This window comes from Lacerta agilis, chromosome 18, assembly GCF_009819535.1.
Source record: "Lacerta agilis isolate rLacAgi1 chromosome 18, rLacAgi1.pri, whole genome shotgun sequence".
Classification (NCBI taxonomy): domain Eukaryota; kingdom Metazoa; phylum Chordata; class Lepidosauria; order Squamata; family Lacertidae; genus Lacerta; species Lacerta agilis.
Genome location: NC_046329.1, coordinates 5,038,664 through 5,061,082, shown reverse-complemented (window position 1 = coordinate 5,061,082; position 22,419 = coordinate 5,038,664). Strand labels below are relative to the sequence as shown.

The 22,419-nt window shown below is 46.6% G+C and overlaps 1 protein-coding gene across 1 annotated transcript in view; it reads right to left on the bottom strand.

The window, feature by feature from the left end:
• Positions 1-21,078, bottom strand: part of MAP2K2 (mitogen-activated protein kinase kinase 2) — a 32,625-nt gene extending 11,547 nt beyond the window's left edge. The window contains exons 1-7 of the mRNA XM_033136572.1: positions 20,808-21,078; positions 12,729-12,939; positions 11,610-11,756; positions 10,488-10,565; positions 6,682-6,733; positions 5,711-5,835; positions 2,874-3,087 (exon numbers count right to left, since the gene is read on the bottom strand). Of these exons, the coding sequence (XP_032992463.1) occupies positions 2,874-3,087; positions 5,711-5,835; positions 6,682-6,733; positions 10,488-10,565; positions 11,610-11,756; positions 12,729-12,939; positions 20,808-20,905 (925 nt within the window). The 5' untranslated portion in view covers positions 20,906-21,078. The remainder of the gene's footprint in view (positions 1-2,873; positions 3,088-5,710; positions 5,836-6,681; positions 6,734-10,487; positions 10,566-11,609; positions 11,757-12,728; positions 12,940-20,807) is intronic.
• Positions 21,079-22,419: the final 1,341 nt, after the last annotated feature.

Here is a 22,419-nt window from a genome sequence, read left to right as displayed (position 1 = left end):
GAGAGGATGAGCTCGCTCTGCCTACCCGCTTCACGAGAAATAGCAGCAGCGGTGGTGGTTGCAGCCCATGAGAAGGTAAGCACAGCACCTTCTTTCTCTAGGTGGGGCGGAAGCCTGTTTCGTGCCACCGCTGCCAGCCCTTCGGCGAATGAGGCAGGCGGCAAACCGAGAAGGCGGCTGGGGCCGGGGGTGGGTGGGCAGGAGGAGATGATTTTTTTCCCCAGCTCTCCTATCCCATGACAGTGTGGAGTAAGAGGGTTGCATCGAACACTGCAGTTATGGAACAGCTGTATTCTGCAAATGAACTTCCCCCTCCTCTCCCCTGAAGGAGAGGGAGGGTGACACCTGGCACCCTCAATATCTTTTCTGAAGGGTGGGGGGATTCCCCAGAGTGGATCGGGGGGGGGGGCTGCTCAGGGGAAAGAGGAGAAGAAGGTGGATTCACACTGCAGAAGCTGAACTACAAGCTGCAACTCAAACTGTGTTCGCTCTTTGTCTAATTGGGGGTGGGCCTAGTCTCTCTCTCTCTCTCTCTCTCTCTCTCTCACACACACACACACACACACACACCCTTTGGGAGGAAATCTTACAAACGATGTGCTGCTCAGGAGCCTTAAAATACTACCTTGACAGGGACATAAGATGCCCCCCACCCCGCCCCAGTGCTGGCAGGGAAAAGGCCAAGAGGAAACACGAGAGAGGTTTGTAGAAAAAATGTGGCATATAAATAAGCCAATTAATAGTGATTATGATGATGCATTATACTGCAAGGGTTTGTCTCAATCGGAAGCATACCCAAACCAAGCTCTCTCCCTGCTAATCAAGCAAAGTACATTTACACTTAAAGAGCTGCCTAATTGAAAACTTTGTTTGCACTACCATTAAGGAAAGGAAATTTTTGAAGTGACCCTAGCCAGCGGTTAAGATCTGTACACAAAGGCGCGCAAAATTCCCTCCAACATAGGTAACTGTGGTTGGCTTTTGAGTATTAAACCACTCTTGATCTTTTTAAATCTGAATTTACTGACGCCAAGCTGTACACATTATACCTTTTTATGATTTGTGGTTGCTATAATATTTGTATGCCGCGTCCGTTTGGGGAGCGGAGCAGAGTATTAAAAAAAAGCCCTCAAGACATGTTTAAATTAGACCTATTCCTTCTGTTCATGGCTACTCAGAATAGATTCGCTCACTTTTAATGGACATGACTAATTTAGGTCCATTAACTTCAAGAGACTGACTCTGAGCAGGACTTAGCTGGATACAACCCCCTATGCTTGGGGGCAGGGAGTTCCTATTACCAGATATTAGGGGCGACTGGGGCAAGCTATCTCTACCATTAATACATTTATATTTTGGCTTTCTTTCAAGGATCTCGTTCTTCCCCCACTTTTATGTAGGTTAGGATAAAAGATAGTGATGGGCCAAAAGTCAACCAGTGACCTTTATGGCTGATTGGAGGTTTATTGCCCTCCGTATGTTGCTGAACTACAACTTCCATCAGCCCTAGCAAGCATGACCAGGGTTGGTGGGAATAGCAATATAAGATTACTGCAATGCGTTCTACGTAGGGCTGCCTCTAAAGACGGTTTGGAAACTTCAGCTGGTGCAGAATTCAGCGGCCAGGTTGCTCACCCGGAACAAGACGGTTTGAGCATATTACACCGATCCTGGTCCGACTGCACTGGCTACCAATTAGTTTCCGGGTCCAATTCAAAGTGCTAGTTTTGACCTATAAAGCCTTAAACGACTCAGGGCCGCAATACCTCAAAGGCCGCCTCTTTCCATATGAGCCTACCCAGACCCTGAGATCATCTTCTGAGGCCCTCCTTCATGTGCCTCCTCCTCGAGAGGTCTGGAGGGCGGCAACACGAGAACGGGGCCTTCTCTGCAGTGGCTCCCAGTCTGTGGAATGCTCTCCCCAGGGAAGTTCGCCTGGCGCCTTCATTATACACCTTTAGGCGCCAGGCAAAAACGTTCCTTTTTAACCAAGCCCTTGGTTGATCCGATTTACATCCTATGCCCCTTTTAAAATGTGGGTTGGGGGGGCCACTATTGGGTTGTTTTTATTTTTATTAGCTATTTTGTGGTTTTATATCTTGATTTTATTCTGCGAAGCACCCTGAGACCCCTGAGTATAGGGCGGTATATAAATTCAATAAATCAGAATAATATAGCAACACTGGGGGGGGGGGGATGGATGCTCCCCACACCTGCTCTAACCAATACACTGAACTGCCTCATGACCTCTTGCGAGCATTCACAGAGGTTTTCGGGAGGCCACTGTCAGGGCTCCTTCGTTTGGTCCAATTTAACTTGGCAACTCTAACCTAGAGCAATCACACCCAGTTTAGCTCTTGCACCCTGCACTGCCCTTTGGAAAACAAGTCCCAGTGACTAAAATTTGACCATCAATAACACCTCTTCCCCCCGCTCCTTGTGTTGTGATATTATTACAAGCCGAGCTGCGAACGCTGCAGCAGCGAGGTCAGCCTGACTATTGTGTCTGTTTTCATCCTGTGGGAAAGCCACTAGTTCTACCAGCTTTCCCACACACGTGATGTTTTTACTGTACTGTTGTATTTTACTTTCAGTTCTGGCTCGAGAGATGCTGGACGGCCATTACAGACAGCTCTGAACTCATGAGCTGGAAAGCAGATACATACTCTGCATTTAAACTGCAATAAAGTAGTTTTAGCCTTCACTGGTTTGTGTGTGTTGTTCTTCGAGCCGGGGAACAATCACATATTACTAATGTGCCCCTGGACTCGAGTAGCCAGGAGGGCACACAAGCTTCGTTCCTGCCTGGGGGTCAGTCTAACAACTTGCCCCCCGGGACGTATCATAACACCTTGTCCTCGTACAATGCCTACCGCTAACAGGGCGTCCTGGGGGCCTGGGCCGTGGTGAGATGCTGTGGGATTCCCCTTCTGCCCCATCGAACACGGGGCGGCCGAATATCGCTTCCAGTTCCTTGGCATCTGGCGGCGGGATGGGATACCTTCCAATAGACAGCTCCACCAGAGAGAGGCCCATGCTCCAGATATCGGACTGGACCGAGTAGTGAGTACCTTGTAAGCGCTCAGGCTGCAGGCGGTCAAAACAAGAGATGTGGGTTAGTTCAGGCTTTAACAACCAAACCTCAAGCCTGACTTGAAACTGTACTTTGCAGCCTGTTGCCTAGTTCGGATGAAGGAGTGGGTGACCTTGAGAAATAAAGAGAATTTTGGAATTAAGGCAGCCCCAGGCATTCAGAATTGCAATGCCTGTAAAAAGGCAGAAGAGCTCACCACCCAAAGAAGGAAGCCATGATCACAGCCAGTTACCGAAAGGACCTCCTTTCTTCTTTTTACTTTGCGGAAGCAAATATTAAGAAAGGGAACTGCACTGCACGTTTAATTCTACCCCCTAAGTGGCCAGTGAAGAATCTCTTACTTTGCATCGTCCGTCACTAACGTTGGAGGAACTATTTGTATTCCTCAGCAGCACACTGTTTCTTTTTTTATAATAATATTTATTAAAGTTTTCCAAAAACAACAACAAATACATTTAACAAACAATAAACAAAAAACAAAACTACAATACAAAACATTCCTACAAAAAAAGAAAAAAAAGAACTATTATATTAAAAACCTCAATTTTCATCACATCTTTAGTGGACTTCCTCCTGTTTCCACCTATTGCGTCCCTTATAAAATATTTTGTGTAACTTCCCAATTGATATCTATCACATATTTTAAAAATTATAATAAAAAAAAACATTTTCTAAATCTATTTCTACATTCTTAGCTCTCCTAAAATTCACATCATTTAATTCATGCTATATATTTGACAGCCTATCCTTTATTTTCAAACAAAAATCCTAACTTTAAATCTTACAATATTTTTTTAAATACAATTTAAATTTTCCCCATTCCAGCAGCATGCTGTTTCTGCTTATTGCAATGTAACCATGGCAAGTGTTCTTAAATATGACTCTTCTCCCTGCCAATACAGTATGTCCGCATCCTAAGCGTATTTTAACTTGTGTGATTCTAACGAAACATGGGCAAGGTGGGGGTGCACCTGTGGGATCCTGTGGGAAGTTGGATTATCCTGCGCAATCTCGTGAGAGCATCCCCAGCAGTAACAGAGATGGCATGCCAAGCGCAGGAAGCAAAGCCAGGAGCTCATAACCTGTTTTTGTAATGCCAAGCAGCTCTGGGGCTGGCAAAAATTCTCTCTTTCTCCTCCTTTCCCCATCACCATCTGCCTTATAGAAGATAAGCTGGTTAGCCACAGGGTGGCTCCAATGGTAACACAATTTTGGATTTACACAATTTTCGTGCATATATATTACCCTTGAAACCGAACCCCTGCGGGTCAACTGTCCATCCAATCCACACTTTGCTGTTGTTTCACCACCTCTGTTTTAGTGCCATCATGTTCATTCCGAATTAACTTACCCGCCATTTATTAGACAGCCTTGAGCTGACAAACTTCGACCATCTTCACCTACAGCAAACTATAAACACCACGGGGCTTCGCCAGATCTTTCTCAATTCTCAAAAAGTCCTTATGAAAATAAAATCCACAGCCAGGGAATCCACAGCCCATTTGGATTGGAGAGAAAAGCTTAAAAACATACCGTATTTTTCACTGCATAAGACGTACTTTTTTCCTCCTAAAAAGTAAGGGGAAATATTTGTGCGTCTTATGGAGCAAATGGTGGTCCCTGGAGCCAAATTGCCCAGGGGCCAAAAGAGGATCATGCTGTTTATTTTACAAAGAGAAAAGGGGGTGTTGAAAGGACCCCCTCAGCAGCTGATCAGCAAAAGATCAGGAGAGAGATAAGAGTCCCTGGCTCCCTTTCAGCCCCGGCTCCTTGCCCAGGCCTCCATTGTTGAATGTGCTGCAGAGGGAGGTTGTTTGTTTCCCCAGCGACATGTGACTGGCTGATTAGATTATCTGTCTGGAAACTGTAGAAAAGGCTCCCTTTCCTTTAGAAGCTGCAGAAATGTGAGTTGAACCCCATAAAAACGGGGCTTTTCCTCTTTGCTTTTCCCCCTTTGCAAAAGGAGCTTTGCTTTTCCCCCTTTGCAAAAAAGCTGCAAAAATTTTAGCTGATCCTCAAAAAAACAGGGCTTTTAGAGGAGGAAAACCAGAAAAAAAAATTTCCTTGTTTCCTCCTATGAAAATGAGGTGCGTCCTATGGTCCGGTGCGCCCTATGGAGCGAAAAATACGGTAATTGCTAGAGTTTGGGTTTTCTTTGGAGGGGGGGGCATTTTTTAATTTATTTTTAAAAAACCCATTAGTTGGACTTTTACACTCATCAAACTTTCTTGACCCATACCAAGGACTTCATACATTGAGTATATAATTTAATAAAGTGATATCTGAGAATGAAAATGTACCCAGTAGCTGCAGCATGGTATTAACAGTCGTAAGACACACAACGCAGTAGCAAAAACAGCATCAGGGATGGGGCAGCAGTGGCCATCCAGATGTTTTCAGGCTGCGACTCCTATTATCCCTATCCATTGGGCTGGGCTGGACTGGACTAGGGCTGATGAGAGTCCAATGCCACCCGGTGGGGGCCGCCGGTTCTCCAAGCCCCTAACTGGGTGCTGCTCAAACTTATCACCTTAGGAGCATCCACTTCTGATGCGCACACACACACACACACACACACAACAAAGGTAGAACAACAAACATAGCAAAGGGACCTACAGACATATAGGAGCGAGTGCCCACGAAGGAATTTGCCATGGAGTCGATGAGCTGGCCGCTGACTCCAAAATCACAGAGCTTAATCTCTCCCCGTGAATTCACCAAGATGTTAGAAGGCTTCACATCTGAAAATAGATTTTTGAGAGAAAAGACTGAAAAGGAGGGGAAATGTCAGTGTGTGCAATTCAAGCAATGGGGAGCCCTTAGTGAAGGTTCTACATACCCTCAGAGCATTCAGCTTTCTGTTTTTGTTTTTAATGAAAATGAAAATGAATGAATGCAATTTCATGGGTATTCAACAATTTTCTTTGACCTAGTGTTCTCCATATGTTGTCAGACTACTTCTCCCATCATCTCTGTCCATTGGCAAAGTTAGCTGGGGTTGATGGAAGTTGATGGAGTCTGATAACACATGGAGGGCAGCAGCACACCTAGGAAGGCTGTGTCTGACTGAATTTTGGAAGCAACCAGGGCCTTTTCAAAGATAAACACCCAGCAACTCAGAATGGAAAGTGGCGGGGGGGGGAGGCATTTGAAAGCTGCTGCCAATCACTCAACACTCATGGTACTACTGGCGTTGTTTGAATCACACATACGGCTGGAGCAAAGCGGCTTAGCACCCACCCTTCCCAAACTCGCTCCCAGGACTCAGTCGAGGCCCCATTATTCCTGATGTCCAAATGAATGTGGAATTCAGATACCCTCCTGTCTGTTAATCGTAGAAAGCAAGTGGGATGTAACCAAGGAATCCTTGGCATGTTCTGGCACGACGGCGCTTGCTTGGTTGTTCCAAGCCCAACTCAAGCCAAAATGGAGCTCCAGAAACAGAGTGGCTTGCAAAGTCAACGCCTCGAAGCACGATTAAGCGTTGAAACCAAGTCTATGTAAGTCCGCTGCGCTTGTGGGATCTGGGTTCCCTCGGCACAGAAGACCCTTGCAGAGTTTTCCCCGTGTTCCAGCTGCTCACTCACCTCTGTGCATGATCTGGTGCTTCTCTCGTAAGTAAGCCAACCCTCGCAGAACCTGGTGATGTGGCGGGGGGCGGGAGGGAGAGGAGAAGAGAGGAGAAAGGTCAGGGCGCCATGAGGATTTGGAAAGCTGAAGGCTTCGCAGGGTGGAAATCAGTCTCTTCTGGATCAAGGAAGACAAAGGCTGCCAAGTGTTGGCCAATGCAACAGATTGCAAAAGAGGAAGGAAGGTTGTACCACCTTCTCTTCCTCCGTGGTCTGACTGGCTCCCTCTCACCATACTGGCTGGTCCAGAAATCACCAGATCTAATTATGTCCAGGTCCCCACTCCAAAATTTCGAGTGGGGCTTGAGGGGGCTGGCGTATTTGATGTTTCTTCTACTTCCCCATTTCTCCCCTCTCATTTCATTCTGTTTGGGCCAGAACCTTTCACGGGAACTTAGGCTTCTCTGAGCCCCCACTATAGATCTATGCCTGGATTTTGCTACCTCAACAATTGGCCTGCTTTTTAGAATCATAGAATCACAGGGTTGGAAGAGACCACAAGGGCCATCCGGTCCAACCCCCTGCCAAGCAGGAAACACCATCAAAGCATTCCTGACAGATGGCTTGTCAAGCCTCCGCTTCAAGACCTCCAAAGAAGGAGACTCCACCACACTCCTTGGCAGCAAATCCCACTGTCCAACAGCTCTCACTGTCAGGAAGTTCTTCCTAATGTTTAGGTGGAATCTTCTTTCTTGTAGTTCGAATCCACTGCTCTGTGTCTGCTTCTCTGGAGCAGCAGAAAACAACCTTTCTCCCTCCTCTATATGACATCTTTTCATATTTTTCATCCATCTTTGCCCATTTTTTGTTCTCCTTTGACTATAACCTGCATTTGGTTGCCTAATACACTTGATTGACTGACACTCAGAATAGACCCACTGAAATTAATGAAGGCAAATTAGTCATGTCCATCAAATGGGCCTAACCTTGAGCAGGAGTGACATTTGATAAAGACTCCCCCTCCGCTCCATTTGGGGAAGTTCTCTTCCATGTTAAAGGAGGGAGCCCTCAAAACCAACACAAGAGTTTCACTTTCATCGCACTTTCATCATCAACAGTTTTAAAGTAAGGAAGAGCAGCCGGCAAACCCAATGGACCTTTGTTCCTGAAAAGTGGTTATTAAGCATTGTTAAAATAATTCATGCAACGCCTTTCATTTAGAGAAGAAATAGGAAGGCATCTGGCTATTTTTTAGACACTCTGTAAGCAAGGGAAAAAAGAATTGTTATCCTTCTCTACTTCCTCAGAATTGAGCTGCTAATACAGTTGTCCCTTGATTTTGGAACAGCTTAGTTCCCAAACATTTTGGCTCCGGAACACCGCAAACCCGGAAGTGACAGTTCCGGTTTGCAAACTATTTTTTGGAAGCTGAACGTCCGACGGGGCTTCCACAGCTTCTGATTGGCTGCAGAGCTTCCTGCAGCTGATTAGAAGCCGCGCTTTGGTTTCCAAACGTTTTGGAAGTTGAACGGACTTCCACAATGGATTCTGTTCAACTTCCAAGGTACGACTGTATTCCCCCATTTTACCCACTAATGTGGGGGGAGAGAGTGCTCCTAAGGCAGGGAACTTCAAACCCAGAGGCCAGATACAGCCCTCTGAACTCTCCCTGTTTTGCACCCTTGTGTTTTTGCCTTGCTGGAATGTGCCCTTGAACTCTGAAAATACTTCCTGCTTGTCAGGATACACAGGTGTTCTGAGTGTGTGCAGGAACCGGTTCACTTGTACAAAAGTAAAATTAGCACTTGCTGGCCTATCCACTTTGCTATTGGCTCTGCTCACCACTGGCAAGTGGCCCTCAGAAGGCTGCCCAGGAGAGAATGTGGACCTTGGATTAGAAACGAAAACAAAAAAACAGTTTTCCACCATTGCCCCAAGGTCCCCCACTGAGTTGTTGGCTAAGCTGGTGTTTGCACCTAGGTTCAAACACGACTCCGCGTGGGCTCCTGTAACAGAGGAGCAGAAAGCTACAGAAATGCAAATGTGAGTACCTGCAAAGAACGGAACATAGAAAGGAGGGTTTCCTGGCAGAGGATGCTACACAGCCACAGGGATGAAGTCTCTCCAGCAGCATACACAGGAAATCTCCATGTACCATTTGAATGTTCCTCCCTGTTTCCCTCTCAGGAGCCTTCTCAGTTTCCATTCTGGCCAAGCCCTAAAGAAACTCTGACCCACAGAGAAAACTGGCACAACTAACTGGCAGATGGGAGAACAAAACCATGACTCCTACGGAAAGTGGAATTCACTTTAGGGATACATGATTTGTTCTGGGAACCTTTTTGAAAAGGCCCATGGGTTCCCCTGGGCTGAAAGGGCACTAAGCTCCCACACCCATCTAGCTGAGACAATGGCTACCAAAAAGCCTACTTTGAGCATCAGCAGACGTAGCGTGGCCGAGGCCAGAAGCTCAAAGGAGGCTGCAGCACCCTCCCAATGAGTGGACGTCATGGACTGGTTGGATGTAGAGGAGTGGTGGGAGGAACCAGCTAGGGAACCCCCAAGGGAAGAAGGCTCAGAGCCAGGGAGTGGCTGTGGGGGGATGACGGTTGAGTGGTCAGAGGGGAAAGACTGGGAGGAGGAGGTCTCAAAAGCGGAAGAAGTAACAGGGATTGGTGAGCTGAGCAGGGAGAGTTTATGGCAGAGAGAAGTCCAGAAGCTGAAGCAGCAGAGGAGGAATCCAAACAGGAGAGGTCTGGGGATCTGCATCTAGATTTCTTGGCTACCTTGTGGTATGCCTTTTTTGATTTCTTCTGTGATACGGGGCTGGGGAAATGCAGAAAGCTGGGTATGCTTCTCTGCATCAGGTTTCCTCTTGCAGCCTTTATCATGAAAATGGTGGGATTGATGGGGGGGGGGGTTCCCCCATAGAGCATGGGTCAGCAAACTTTTTCAGCAGGGGGCCAGTCCACTGTCCCTCAGACCTTGTGGGTGGCCAGACTATATTTTGGGGGGGAAATGAACGAATTCCTATGCCCCACAAATAACCCAGAGATGCATTTTAAATAAAAGCACACATTCTACTCATGTAAAAACAAACACCAGGCAGGCCCCACAAATAACCCAGAGATGCATTTTAAATAAAAGGACACATTCTACCCGTACAAAAACACGCCGATTCCCGGACCGTCTGAGGGCTGGATTTAGAAGGCGATTGGGCCGGATTCAGCCCCCAGACCTTAGTTTGCCTACCCATGCTGTAGAGCAGGCATGTCCCACAGGTAGATTGTGGCCTACCGGCAGATCACTGGATGTCTGTGGTAGATCACTGCCCCCCAAGAAGCTCAACAAGTTTTGCTCCCTTAAAAAAAAGCTCAACATTTTTGCCCTGCACACCCCCAAAAGACAGTGCTTTCTTCCTCCCTAAAAAACGGGCCTTCCTCCTTCCAAAAAAAGCCCACAACTTTGACCCCAGTCTTTAACTCTGTGTAAGTAGATCACAGTCTCTTGGGAGTTGGCCACCCCTGCCGTAGAGGGTGGACTGTTGAGGTCCCCAAGAAAGTGTCCTAAAAAGGCTGCATGAAAACACTGAATTTCCAAAGGGCAGGAAGGACGTCCGATGGAAGGAAAAACAAAAAGCAGAGAAGATGCTGGGTGGGGGGGCATTCAAATGAATCATGGAGGGTTCCTGCTAGAGATTTCTATGGCCAGTCTACCAGGAAACAAATCCATTTCCAAGCATTCTATCGAACCAAGCTGAGCCTATTTTCTTCACACGAGCTTTTCTTTTCTTTTTTTAAAGAGGAAGGCAGCAGCATACTCACCGCTATGCTGACTTTCCCCAAGATATCCTCAGGAATTCTCTTGGCTTCTTTCAAAACCTGATCTAGGGAACCTCCATCCTAAACTCAGAGGAAAAGAGACCAGCTGACATAAAGTAAAACATTAGTTCACACCCCCGCGCAAGCCAGGCATTCCTGTATGGAGACAGGGTGCTACCTCATCTCTTACCCAGACACAGGCATGGCACAAAGGTACATGGTGTACGTAACTCCCCAGCCGCAACCAAATTTTACTGATAATAAAAACTTTTCTTCTCAAGCATTTTTATACCTCGAATCAGTAATAGTTATTTTTTGCTTCCTCGGGAAGGGGGGGCCTTTTGACACTTTTTTTTCGCAGTGACAAGAGGATTTTCAATTGTGACTCCCCACTTGCCACCTTTGTTGGCAACTTTTCAACAACAGGTAAAGGCCGACCTTGCTTCCCAGGCGTCTGATGGACTGAGCCGAGTTAGTTCTGCAATTAGCATGCCCATAAAACTTCCTGTGATTGTTAAGGGGGGTTGTTTTTGCATCTTTGTATATGTATATACTATGTGCATTCCATGAATTGTTGGTGTTCCGTATGAATTTGTTTACCATTATATACTTTAGCTAATGTTTTGCATAATTTATTAATGGTATAATGTATTGGAGGGACTAATTTTGACCTTTGTTTCATAGCTGCTCTTAGTTCTGCTGCTGCTGCTGTACCGTCACTGCCTATCATTAAAAGAAACCCACTTGTGTATGCATATATGTGTATGAGTAAGCCACCTTGGCCATTATTTTGATTGAGAGGTGGGACACGTATCTTAAGAAAAGGGGAAAAAAGCACTGGCGTCCTTTGCCATCCACTAAATCAATGCCTCACAACACTGGAGACATGTAAGCAAGCCAAAGCGATTCTCAAACTTTCTATTTTATCCACCTTGCCCACAGCATACATTACTTAATACAAATCTCTGCTATGTTACGATTCTTTAAATGAAACAAAGCTAAAAATGCACAATCTGAAAGAGAGAGAAAGAAAGAGAGAGAGAGAATATAGCAGATGCTCTGACTGGTGCTGAACAGGTGCTGAACACCTTAAGAAGGTGGGAGAGAAAACCAAGACTGACTTACCATATGCTCCATACAGATGCTTATCTCCCCATCGCTGTAGAAGGCGCCATAGAAACCCACAATGTATGGAGAGTTACACTCGTGAAGCACCTGGAGCTCACGGATTATCTGGTTTCGGATGGCAGGCTTGATCTCCAGGTGAATCAGCTGTGGAGAGAAAAGGGAAGGGGTGGGGAACAAAGGAACGAAGGGCATAAAAGGCTGCACCAATAACTATTTCCATATTGCCAGCTGTAAGGTTCTCAGTTTAGTTGCTCATGGGTAAGCAGCCAGGACTCCGCTGTTTCCTTTATTGATTTTATTGTGCAAACTATATACAGTGCAGAGCTTAAAAGTTCATGTCTGTATCAAGCGGTGTCAGAATCCGGGAATGGCCCCTTCCAGTTCTGACCCCAACAAAAGAGTTTCGGTATACGAAAACCCTGCCTTCCATCCTTTCTTTTCACCCCACGTCTTTGGGGCAACGGAAATTGCGTTCCCCCTGTATCGCCCTCGGGACTGTGGGAGTGCTGGGTCTCTCTTGCATCCCCAGAGCCTCTACTCCCTTTCCCCTGTGAACTCTCCCCCTCCTTGCTGGACGTCTCGCTGCTGTTTTCGCTACCAGAGGAGGTGCTGCTGGCAAGGTGGGACTGGGGCTCTCTGTAGCATCCGGAGAGCCCTTCCACCACCTTGCGCTGCATCAGGGACAGTTCCCTGACACCACCCAAAGGCACTTTAAAGACAAACTCCAGACACTAGAAAGATACAAAGTCAAATCTTTTTCAAGCTAGCCCAGAATCTTTAATACAGTGGTACCTTGGTTTACGAACTTAATCCGTTCCAAGGTGTGCTTTCCCACAGCAGCGGGGGACTCAATTTCAAAACACCTACTTTGGGGTCTGCAGCATTCTTAATCCAAGCTGTTTATAAACTAAGCTGTTCTTAAACCAAGGTACCACTGTAAATTAAATGAGGTGGCAATGACAACTCAGGCTACATACCTGCTAGATTTGGCTCGCCCCCACAGAATTCTCATCATAGGTTTACTGGTTATGGCTCAACTGTTTCTTGCCACCTCTGCAGAAGCCCCCAAACATTTGGTCACATTGGATGAGACATCACCCTCCTCCTCCTCCTCACCTTCCGTGCCATGATTAGCCCTGAGGGTTTGTGTTGTACTTTGGTGACCACTCCACCATTACCGGCTCCCAGCTCAGAAATCCTCTCGAAATCGTCATCTTTCAGCTCTCCAACTTTGGCCTTCTGGGTGAGAAAAGCCTCCAACCGTTTCTTCTGCTGCTCATCCAGTTCCAGTTCTTCCAGTTTCTTCTGGAGGTCAACAAGATGTGCTCTAAAGGAAAGACGGGAGGAAACTGTTGAGTCTCCCCGGATTCCCAATCTGTCCCACTGCTTCTACCAAAGCCTGAGAAGTGAGACTATTGGCTGGGCCCCGCACATAAATTACCATGGCAAATCACTCTGTGTTGTCACGACCCTCAAAACTGTGGTGCCAGAGTGTAGGGACTTTCACTATGTGAGATTGGCTTCCTAGGAAACTGAAGCACTATCAGTTTATTTGGTAGTATTCCTGAAGGGGCTTATCTAGCAAGACAACATGTAAGGAAATTCAGTGATCTCTCTCCAGCTAAGTGTGCTGAGTGGCAACCCTCTCCCTAACAATGGCATGAAGGTGTAAAGGCGATCCCACATTACCCTTTGTGGTGAAGGACAGCTGCTTCAGAGAGAGAGCCTTTTACACCCCCCCCCTTTTCTTGCCCAACTGCTGCCAGTTGAGCCTTACTCTCCAGTACACCCTCCTTGTGTGCTTTGTGCATCAAGGGTGCATTCTGACATTCCTATAGCAGCAGCAGCTCTTCTGCACAGGTCAAATTTATTCTGACTAAGAAGCAGCCCTCAACTCCATTGTCTGGGCTTCCTGATCAGATCTCACTTTCTACACCAACTGCTTCCCCCGCAAAGTCTGATTCTCTGAAGTCAGAATGCAAAGCCTACATTTGGATCCCTAGAAACAATTCTCACTCCAAGGCAACCCTCTTCAATGTACCCAGCCCCCCTGCCAAAGCTCCCCCTTCATCACAATCACGACAGCTCTCTAGCCAAGCATTTCCCACATAATCCTCCTTTAGGAACCTGTAAAGCTACCTTGCACTGAATCAGACTACTGGTCTATCTGGCTCAGTATTGTCTAAACTGACTGGTAGCAGCAGCAGCAAAGGATTTCAGCCCTACCTGAAGCCTGAACCCAGGACCTTCTGCATGCAAGGCAGAGATGCTCTACCTCTGTGCTATGGTGCTTGCCTTAAACTCACTTTCTGACTTCCTCTACCCCAGGCATGTCCAACAGGTAGATCCTGATCTACCAGTAGATCACTGGACGTCTATGGTAGATCACTGGTAGATCACTGGCTCCCCCTAAAGAAGCTCAACAACTTTGGCTCCCCTTAAAAAAAAGCTCATTTTTTTGCCCTGCACCCCCCCAAAACAGGGCTTTCCCCTTCCCTAAAAAAGCTCACCAACTTTGACCTGAACCCCCCCAACAGGGGGTAGATCACTGCCAGTTTTTAACTCTATAAGTAGATCGCAGTCTCTCAGGAGTTGGCCACCCCTGCGTCTACCCCATTCCTTGCCTCATCCCCCTCCCCATATCTTTATTATGCATCCCTTCTCTACCCCACCATCTTCCCAACTAACTGCTTCCATACACAGTTTTACAGCACCATATAGACACCTCTCCTCCTCCCAGTTCTTGACCTGACCCCCCCCCCCAATGAATACTCAACCCTGCCCAATTCATTTCTTTGACAGTGTTTTCTTCTAAATCACCTTCCGTTGCCCTTCCTCACTCCAGTGATATTAGCGTAACAGGGCCTCTTCCCCACAAAACGTTATTCACCTAAACATGCCTAATTGAACCCCATATATGGCTCTCTTTGAACAGCATTCCACACACAGCTTCTGGATAGCCGACACCTGTCATTTCAGGTAGTAATCGCTGGGGGAAATAACAACAGAGAGGGGTAAACTGAGAAATGCTATTAATAACAATACATCTACCCCTAATCTTAGATGGGATGTAAGTCATCAGGGTAGCTGTAAGTTATGAAAAGCAGGGCTTTTCCTTCATTTTCACTGCGATTAAATGTCTGCCATTATCACAATAAAACAAAAAATGCAGAAGCTTAACCAGGTAAAAACATACAGTACTACGAATGAGACCTTTTTCACTGCCCAAGACCTTTTAAGATACACACAAAAGACGTTATTACCAACAGAAAGTCCAAAGGTCCAAAGTCAGAAGTTAACATCATCCATATCTACCAACATACTATATTGATGGTCACTGTAAGGATGCTTTTTGATAGATGTTCAATAAAGATGCACCAGATGATATAAACGGAGCCCAGCAAGTCTTGACTTCTAAGCAGTTTAAATGGACAAGTAATGTTTTCAATGCAATGCTCCGTAAGGTTTGACACCATTGGTCTACAGAGAAGTCCTGAACAGTTTTCCAATAACAAGCTATAGCAGATGAAAAGCAAGGCCTTTTCTATTGCCATGCCCTTCTCCCTAAGGTCGCTCAGTCCACCAACTTACTCCAGTGAGCTTCTAAAAAAAGAAGAAGAAAGAAACTGAAATCCTAAGAACATACAAAACTATCTTACACTGAGCCAGGCCACAGGTCCAGCTGAAACCTGTTTACCCCAAGGCTTGGAAACTGTGGCCCTCCAGATCTTGCTGGACTCCAACTTCCATCATCCTTAGTCAGCATGGCCAATGGTCAGGTATGGTGGGAGTAGAACCTGTGATCACCACCTGAGTCCCTTCGTCACGTGCCCCCTCCACAAAAGGGGGCTGCGGTGGCTCCCCATTTGTTCATGAGAAGAGAAGACTCCCTGGAAAAGACCCTGATGTTGAGAAAGATTGAGGGCACAAGGAGAAGAGGAGAACAGAGGTGGTTGGACAGTGTTCTCGAAGCTACCAACCTGAGTCTGACCAAACTGCGGGAGGCAGTGTAAGACAGGAGTGCCTGGCATGCTCTGGTCCATGGGGTCACGAAGAGTTGGACCCGACTAAACGACTTAACAACAACACTTCGTAGGGAAGCTCACCTGGCACCTTCATTACGTATCCTTAGGTGCTAGGCAAAAATAGTCCTTTTCTCCCAGGCAGGCCTTTGATTAATTAAACCACCTATGGCCTTTTAACTGTCCTTTGATCCTTGGATGAAGGGCGGTATAAATAGTTAAGAAATAATAAACAAATAAAATAAGGCTCTACAAGGTATTCTACATCAACTGGCAGCAGCTCTCCACGATAATATTTCCTATTCAGGTGTAGGATCAGGTGTAGGATCCAGGATACTGAACATATAAAGCATGTGCTCTACCACTGAACCATGTCCTCAGAGCAAACACCACTAAATACAGTGGGATCAGTGTTAGAAACTCGATATAGACTCTAATCACCAAATGGCAACTTAAACCTAGGTTACGGTCGCCACAATGGAATGTCTAGTCACTTTTTTTCTTTTACAATGAAGTTATTTGTTGCTGTTGTTAATTTCATTTCTATACCGCTTTTAAACTTTACAGAGCAAATCTTAAAGTGGTTGACAACACATTAAAACATCAAATAAAACCAGCCAAAGTAAAACAAATTCAAGCCTCAAGGAAAATATTTCAGAGCCTTCTCTAAGGCACATGTTGCTTCCCCCAGTTGCCAACCTGGCATCCAGAGACCTCCACGCGGTCACAGTTGGACTCATGCCAGTCACAAAACACGCCTGGCGCTTGGCTAGTTTCTAACACTGAGTGAGACACACCTCTAAGCAAGAATGTGTGAAATTACACTGTTAAGAAAGGCTTTCTATTCCACAAGGCAGAACAGGTGTGTGTCTTATCTGGTTGCTCTCATCAATGCTATTCTTTTGGCTTCACTACTGCAAAATAGATACAGCATTAATGCAAAATGTCCTGGTGGACTTTTAAGAGAGTAGAAAGGCAGTAAATCCATCTTAAAATTAAAATAAACTCCCTCTCCCACTCCGCCAAAGGAAGAATGGAGAAATGAGAAAGTAGACAGTAAATTTCAAGCCAGCCTCCCAGTGGATCCTAGTCATTTGCCCTTAAGTTATCTGTTCCTGTACATTTTTCATGTTCTCTTGCAACTTACATAGAAGAATTGCTGGTTTAAGTGTTACATTATCTTAATTCTCAGCATTCCCCATTGTGTTACCACCTAACCCCAGCCCTGCAAGGTATCCATCTATCCAGCTCTCTTTTAACACCACTCCCTCTTCAATCTGAGCCACCCTTCCCAGAGGGCTATACCCGGCCTATCATACATCTCTCTACACCTCTACAAATGAACTCCATGACACCCTTTTAACCACAACCTTTCCTAAGAAACTACCTTACAACTAGGTCATACCATTGCTCAGTTTTTGCCAGCAGCCACTGACGGGGGCTCTCCAGAATTTCAGGCAGGGGACATTCCCAGCCTTACTTGGGGATGCTGGGGATTGAACCATCCTACTTGGGGATGCTGGGGACCTTCTGCATGCAGCTCCCGCCCTCTCTTAGCCAACACTACCAATCCATTCTCTTCCCCAGACTTTTTTCCTCATGTGAATTTGCTCCTTCAAACGTTTAATCATAGAATTGTAGAGTTGGAAGGGACTCCCAAGGGCCTTCCGGTCCAATGCAATGCAGGAATCCTGCCCCAGGGTGGGCACAAACTACCAATCTTCTGGTTTAACAGCCAGACTCGCTGACCCACTGTGACCTGGGAGACCTGGATCAGAGAGGATGTTTGCCTGGAATGATAAACTCCCATAAAGAAAACCTCTTTCAGCTCCCCTCCATCCATATACTGCCTTCCCTTCTTCCTCAGTTCTGTTAACATTCAACCCACCCCCAACCTATTCAGGAACACATGCCATTTCAATACCAGTGACACTAAGAATAGGTGCCCTTTAAACGCCAATCATCATTTAACCCAAACCCTGGTCTCCTCCATATATGGATTCCTCTTTTAAGCTGCGATCCTATACACACTTACTTGGGAATAAGTCCAACTGAATATAGCACACACCTCTCTCTCCCAGATGCCACCCCCCTCAGGTTCATTGCCTCATCTGCTTTCCCCCACCCTCATATACAGTAACACTTCAACACCCATCTCAACCTATTACCAATGCTACTAACAAAAAGTTCCCCTCCAACCCCCACATTCTCCCTCTGTCTCTTCTAGTTACACCTGCTCATTAATCGTCTCCTCTTACATTCCACAACCATCCCAACACCATTAATAATAACAATTCCATCTCAAGCCCCTCCAATCGTTGGCGTCCCTTTCCAGACCACCTGCCCACATGGACCCCCCTTCACATGTGTTCACATCTCCCAGCTGCTCTTCCTGCTCCATTACTCAACATCTAGCTCAGTTATAATACTCAACAGCAAAAAATAATGCTTTGCATGATTCATCTTTTTTTGTAATTTTATGTGAACTACTAAAAAGAGTTAAAGATTAAGCAGTTACTTTGCAATAAATGATATTGTAACCTTTCAGTCAAAGCCCCCTTCATCCACTCTTGCCCAGATCTCCTTCTCCCTTCCATAAATGGAATCCCCCTTTAAAGTCACATGCTCTTAAGAGACATACTTCTCCTCTCCAGCTGTCTCCCTAATTGTTATTGAGTTGTATCCAGTGACAGCCCTACTCAGAGTAGATCAATTGAAAATAATAGGCATGGCTACCTTAGGTTTATTCATTTCAACGGGTCTACCCTGAGTAGGACTTAGTTGCATGCAACCCACTGATAATAAATACTAATACTACCGGAACTTATGTGGCTCAAGGCTCCACTACCTCTCCCCATATGAACTGACCTGGACTTTGCGATTGTCATCTGAGGCACTTCTTCCAGTGCTCCCTCCTTAGGAGGTCTGGAGCACAACAATAGGAGAATGGGGCCTTTTCATTGGTGGCTCCCCACTTATGGAATGCTCTCCCCAGGGATACTTGCCTGGTGCCATCATAACATAGCTTTAGGTGCAAGGCAAAAAATATATATCTTTTTTCCCCCCAGGCCTTTGGCCTCCTTGAGTGGGTGGGATGTTTCAATCTTGCCTTTTAACAATAGGTGTGGTCTTTTAGATGTTTTTATGTTGTGCTAGCTTTAATTTGTTTGCTTACATAATGTCAGTTGCTTTGAGTTACCTCAGTAAAAAAGCAACCAGTAAATTTAAAAAAAAAAAATTATACCTAGAGTTTGGGACCCAAAGGTCTACAAGCAATTTAGAACAACACATTTAAAAACATAAACACAAACACACCAGGCCATTAAACAGTGTTTAAAGCCCTAAACTCCTCAAATACGTGAAAGACCGGCCCCTTCCCTACAGACCTATTGGGTCCTAAGACTGGCAGAGGGTGCCCCCTTGATGCCCTCAGAAACTCAAGGTGGTGGCAATGACAAGAGACGGCATTTTCTGTGGAGACCCCTCCTCCCAAGTTGTGCAACTCTTGAGGGGCGTCTGGCAACTTCACTTTAGCTGTTCTTATTTTTATCTGTAAGCTGCCTTGAGTTCCCTGTCAGAGAAAAGGGTGGGGATAATAGCTGTTGTTGTTGTTGTTCTTCTTATACTTTTCCCTCTTGGTTTTAACATGATTCTCTGATACAGAAATTCAATTCAATTATTAATTAATTAATCTATCTATCTATCTATGTGGCAGGGGACAGCAGTGGTGGTTGTCTGTTTGGTTGTAAGTCACATTGGGTTGCCCCCTAAGCGGCCAACAAATTCAGCAAGTAATCATAGTGATAATAGTTTTCGGTAAATGCTGAATCCTCACCTCTTCTGACCCGGCTTTTGGCACCTGAGGTACCTATTTATAAGGACATGCCTTCTTTCTGAGATTGCTAAGTTGTTTTAAAACGTTGCGCAACACTGTACTTTTCATCTTAGTGTTGTCTTTTAGTTGCTGTAACCAGCCCCAGGACCTTAAAGGGAAGGGCGGATAATAATAATACAGTAATTATTCCCACAAGCGCCCACCCTTCCTCCCTCAGTCTAACCCCCCCCACACACACACCCTTTATTCCCTTTCCTAGACCTCCTCTTCTCCACCTCTGCATCCCCACACCCCTACTTTTATATGTATTTAAAGGAAGCACCTTCTTCCCATGATCGCAATACACTTAAAAAAAAAAAACACCTTGTGTAACGTTGTGTTTTTTCCGTGGAAGCGTTATGCTTTTCAGTTGCTGCAACCTGCCCTGAGACCTTACGGGGGAAGGGTGGGCAATTATTATTATTTACTATATTTCTACACCTTCATCCATGATTACAAGACACTTTGCAAATATATATATATATATATATATATATATGTGTGTGTGTGTGTGTGTGTGTGTGTGTGTGTGTATATATAAAACACATACCGCAGCAAATAACAAAAACAATTACACACACCCCAAAAAACCCAACCACTTTAAACAGATGATTTAATGAGCCAAAGGTTGTGGGAGAACCCTAGAATTGTAGAGTTGGAAGGGTCACCCAGCCTAACCCCCTGCAATGCAGGAATGAAGAGGAATGTTTTTGGCTGGCACCTAAATATATTGCAAGCAGCCTCCCTGGGAAGAGCATCCCACAAGCTGCTATTATTATTATTATTATTATTATTATTATTTCAGTCTAATACCCCACTCCCCCACACAGCCTGTCATCATCATCATCATCATAATTCAGTCTAACATCCCCTTCCCCCTGCCTTAATAATAATAATTCAGTCTAACACCTCCTCCCCCATCCTGCCTTAATAATTCAGTCTAACACCCTCCCCCACACACACCATGCCATAATAATAATTTCAGTATAATACCCCTCCCCCCGCCTTAATAATAATTCAGTCTTACACCTCTCCTCCCACACACCGTGCCTTAATAATAATAATTCAGTCTAACACCCCCTACTCCTATAATAATAAATCAGTATAACACTCCCTCCACCTGCCTTAATAATAATTCAGTATAACACCCCTTCCCCCACACACACACACCCTGCCTTCCCTTTCCTAGACCTCCCCCTGCCCCCTTCTGCCTCCCAGCCCCACTTCCAAAGGCCTCCTCACCTCGGAGACACCTCCCCCCCCCACCCGCTTCCCTCCCCGCCTCCGTCACGCACTCACTCGGAGCCGTCGACCTCCCCGCCTGTGGGGCTGGGCCCTTCGGCGATGGTCGGGGTGATGTTGAGGGCCGGCGGCACCAGCTTCCTCTTTGCCGGCATGGCGGCGGCGGCGGCCTTCTTCCTCAACGAGGGCCTCGCCTCAGTAGCGGCAGCAGTAGCGTCGCCGTCGTCATCACCCGGCTCGGCGAGCTACGCGAGGCCGAGGCTGCTCGTGAGGCCTACCTGCGCTCCCAAGCCCGGCCCTTCAGGGGAACGCGGAGCTGGGGTGGGAGGGGGAGGGGGAGGAGGAGGGGCGTGGCCGTCGCCTGGCCAAAGAGAGAGGAGGAGAGAGACGGCCGCCCCACCAACACCACACGCCCACGCCCGATTGGGCGATCTCCGCGAGCCCTCTTCTCCGATTGGGCGGCGCTGGGGCGCGCGCCCAGCACCCCGGGCCCCATTGGTCGGTTCGGTTCGGCAGCGCACGCGCAGGATTGCGGGATTGGCTGCTGCGCTTGAGATCGCAACGCCTACCCTTTTCCTCCCCCCCCCCACCAACCACAGCCTGCTTTGATTGGTTAGGCGTTTATACCCGAAGCCCTAGAACGCGCGCGTGCGCGCCGCGGAGAGGTACATGGGACGTACGGCAGGGTCCTGGGGAAAGGCAGCGAAAGGGAGATCTCGCGAGAGCCTACCGGAGAAAGATTGATTTTTGAGACGGGAAACAACGGCGCATGCGCGTGGGGAGCGGAGTGGTGGATGGGCGAGGGAGAAAAATGGGCGGGAAAATTATTGGTCGTAGGAGAGATTGAGAGAAAGAGAATTATCTCATCTCGTTATTGGCAGGGAAGCAGCCAAAGTCCAAGCACCCAAAGCACTTATCAAAGGCCCTACTATGAATGAATAAGAGCACCTCTGAGGCTGTGCAGAGTGCATTTCCCCCTCATCAATGAGTTTCCGCCACACAGGTAACTAAGAGGAAGTGGCTTCCCCAAAGGATTGTGGGGACTGTAGTTTGCCCCACACAGAGTGACAGTTCCCAGCAGCCTAGACAGACTACAGTTCCCAGGATTCCTTGGGGCAGGCCATGTTTTTTTAAAAGTATGGAGGCAAATTTCAATAGGCCTGCTTCGATTATAACTAAGGTCATAAATATATTTAAAGCCCATGGCATCCCTCCTCCCCCAAAGTCTCCTGGGAAATGTATTTTATCCATCACCGTGCTACAATTCCTAGCACCCTGAGCAAACTACATTTCCCAAGGTTTTCTCCCTGGGGGAATGGGGACAAGTTATGTGCAAATGTAAATGGTCTATTGCTCCGTTTGTGGAGCACAGCAAAATGTGGAGCTTTTGCTGCAAAAAGCTGCAAAACTTTTGCCAACCTTCGGCGCCGGTTTTGAGTGAATCGGGCAACGTTGGGTTTTGGGGTGTTAGCTATGAACCCCAGATTGATGCATCAATTACTCCTTTTGTGGGGTGCTGCAAAACTTTGGGAGGAGTATGCAGTTATCTGTTCCCTCCCCGCATCTCAGCACCTGCCACCTGAGGCAGCTCCTTTCCTCTGCCTCATCATACGGCAAGCTCTGGCCTCCATTTATCGGTCCTAAATTACCAACAAGGCATTCTGAGGGA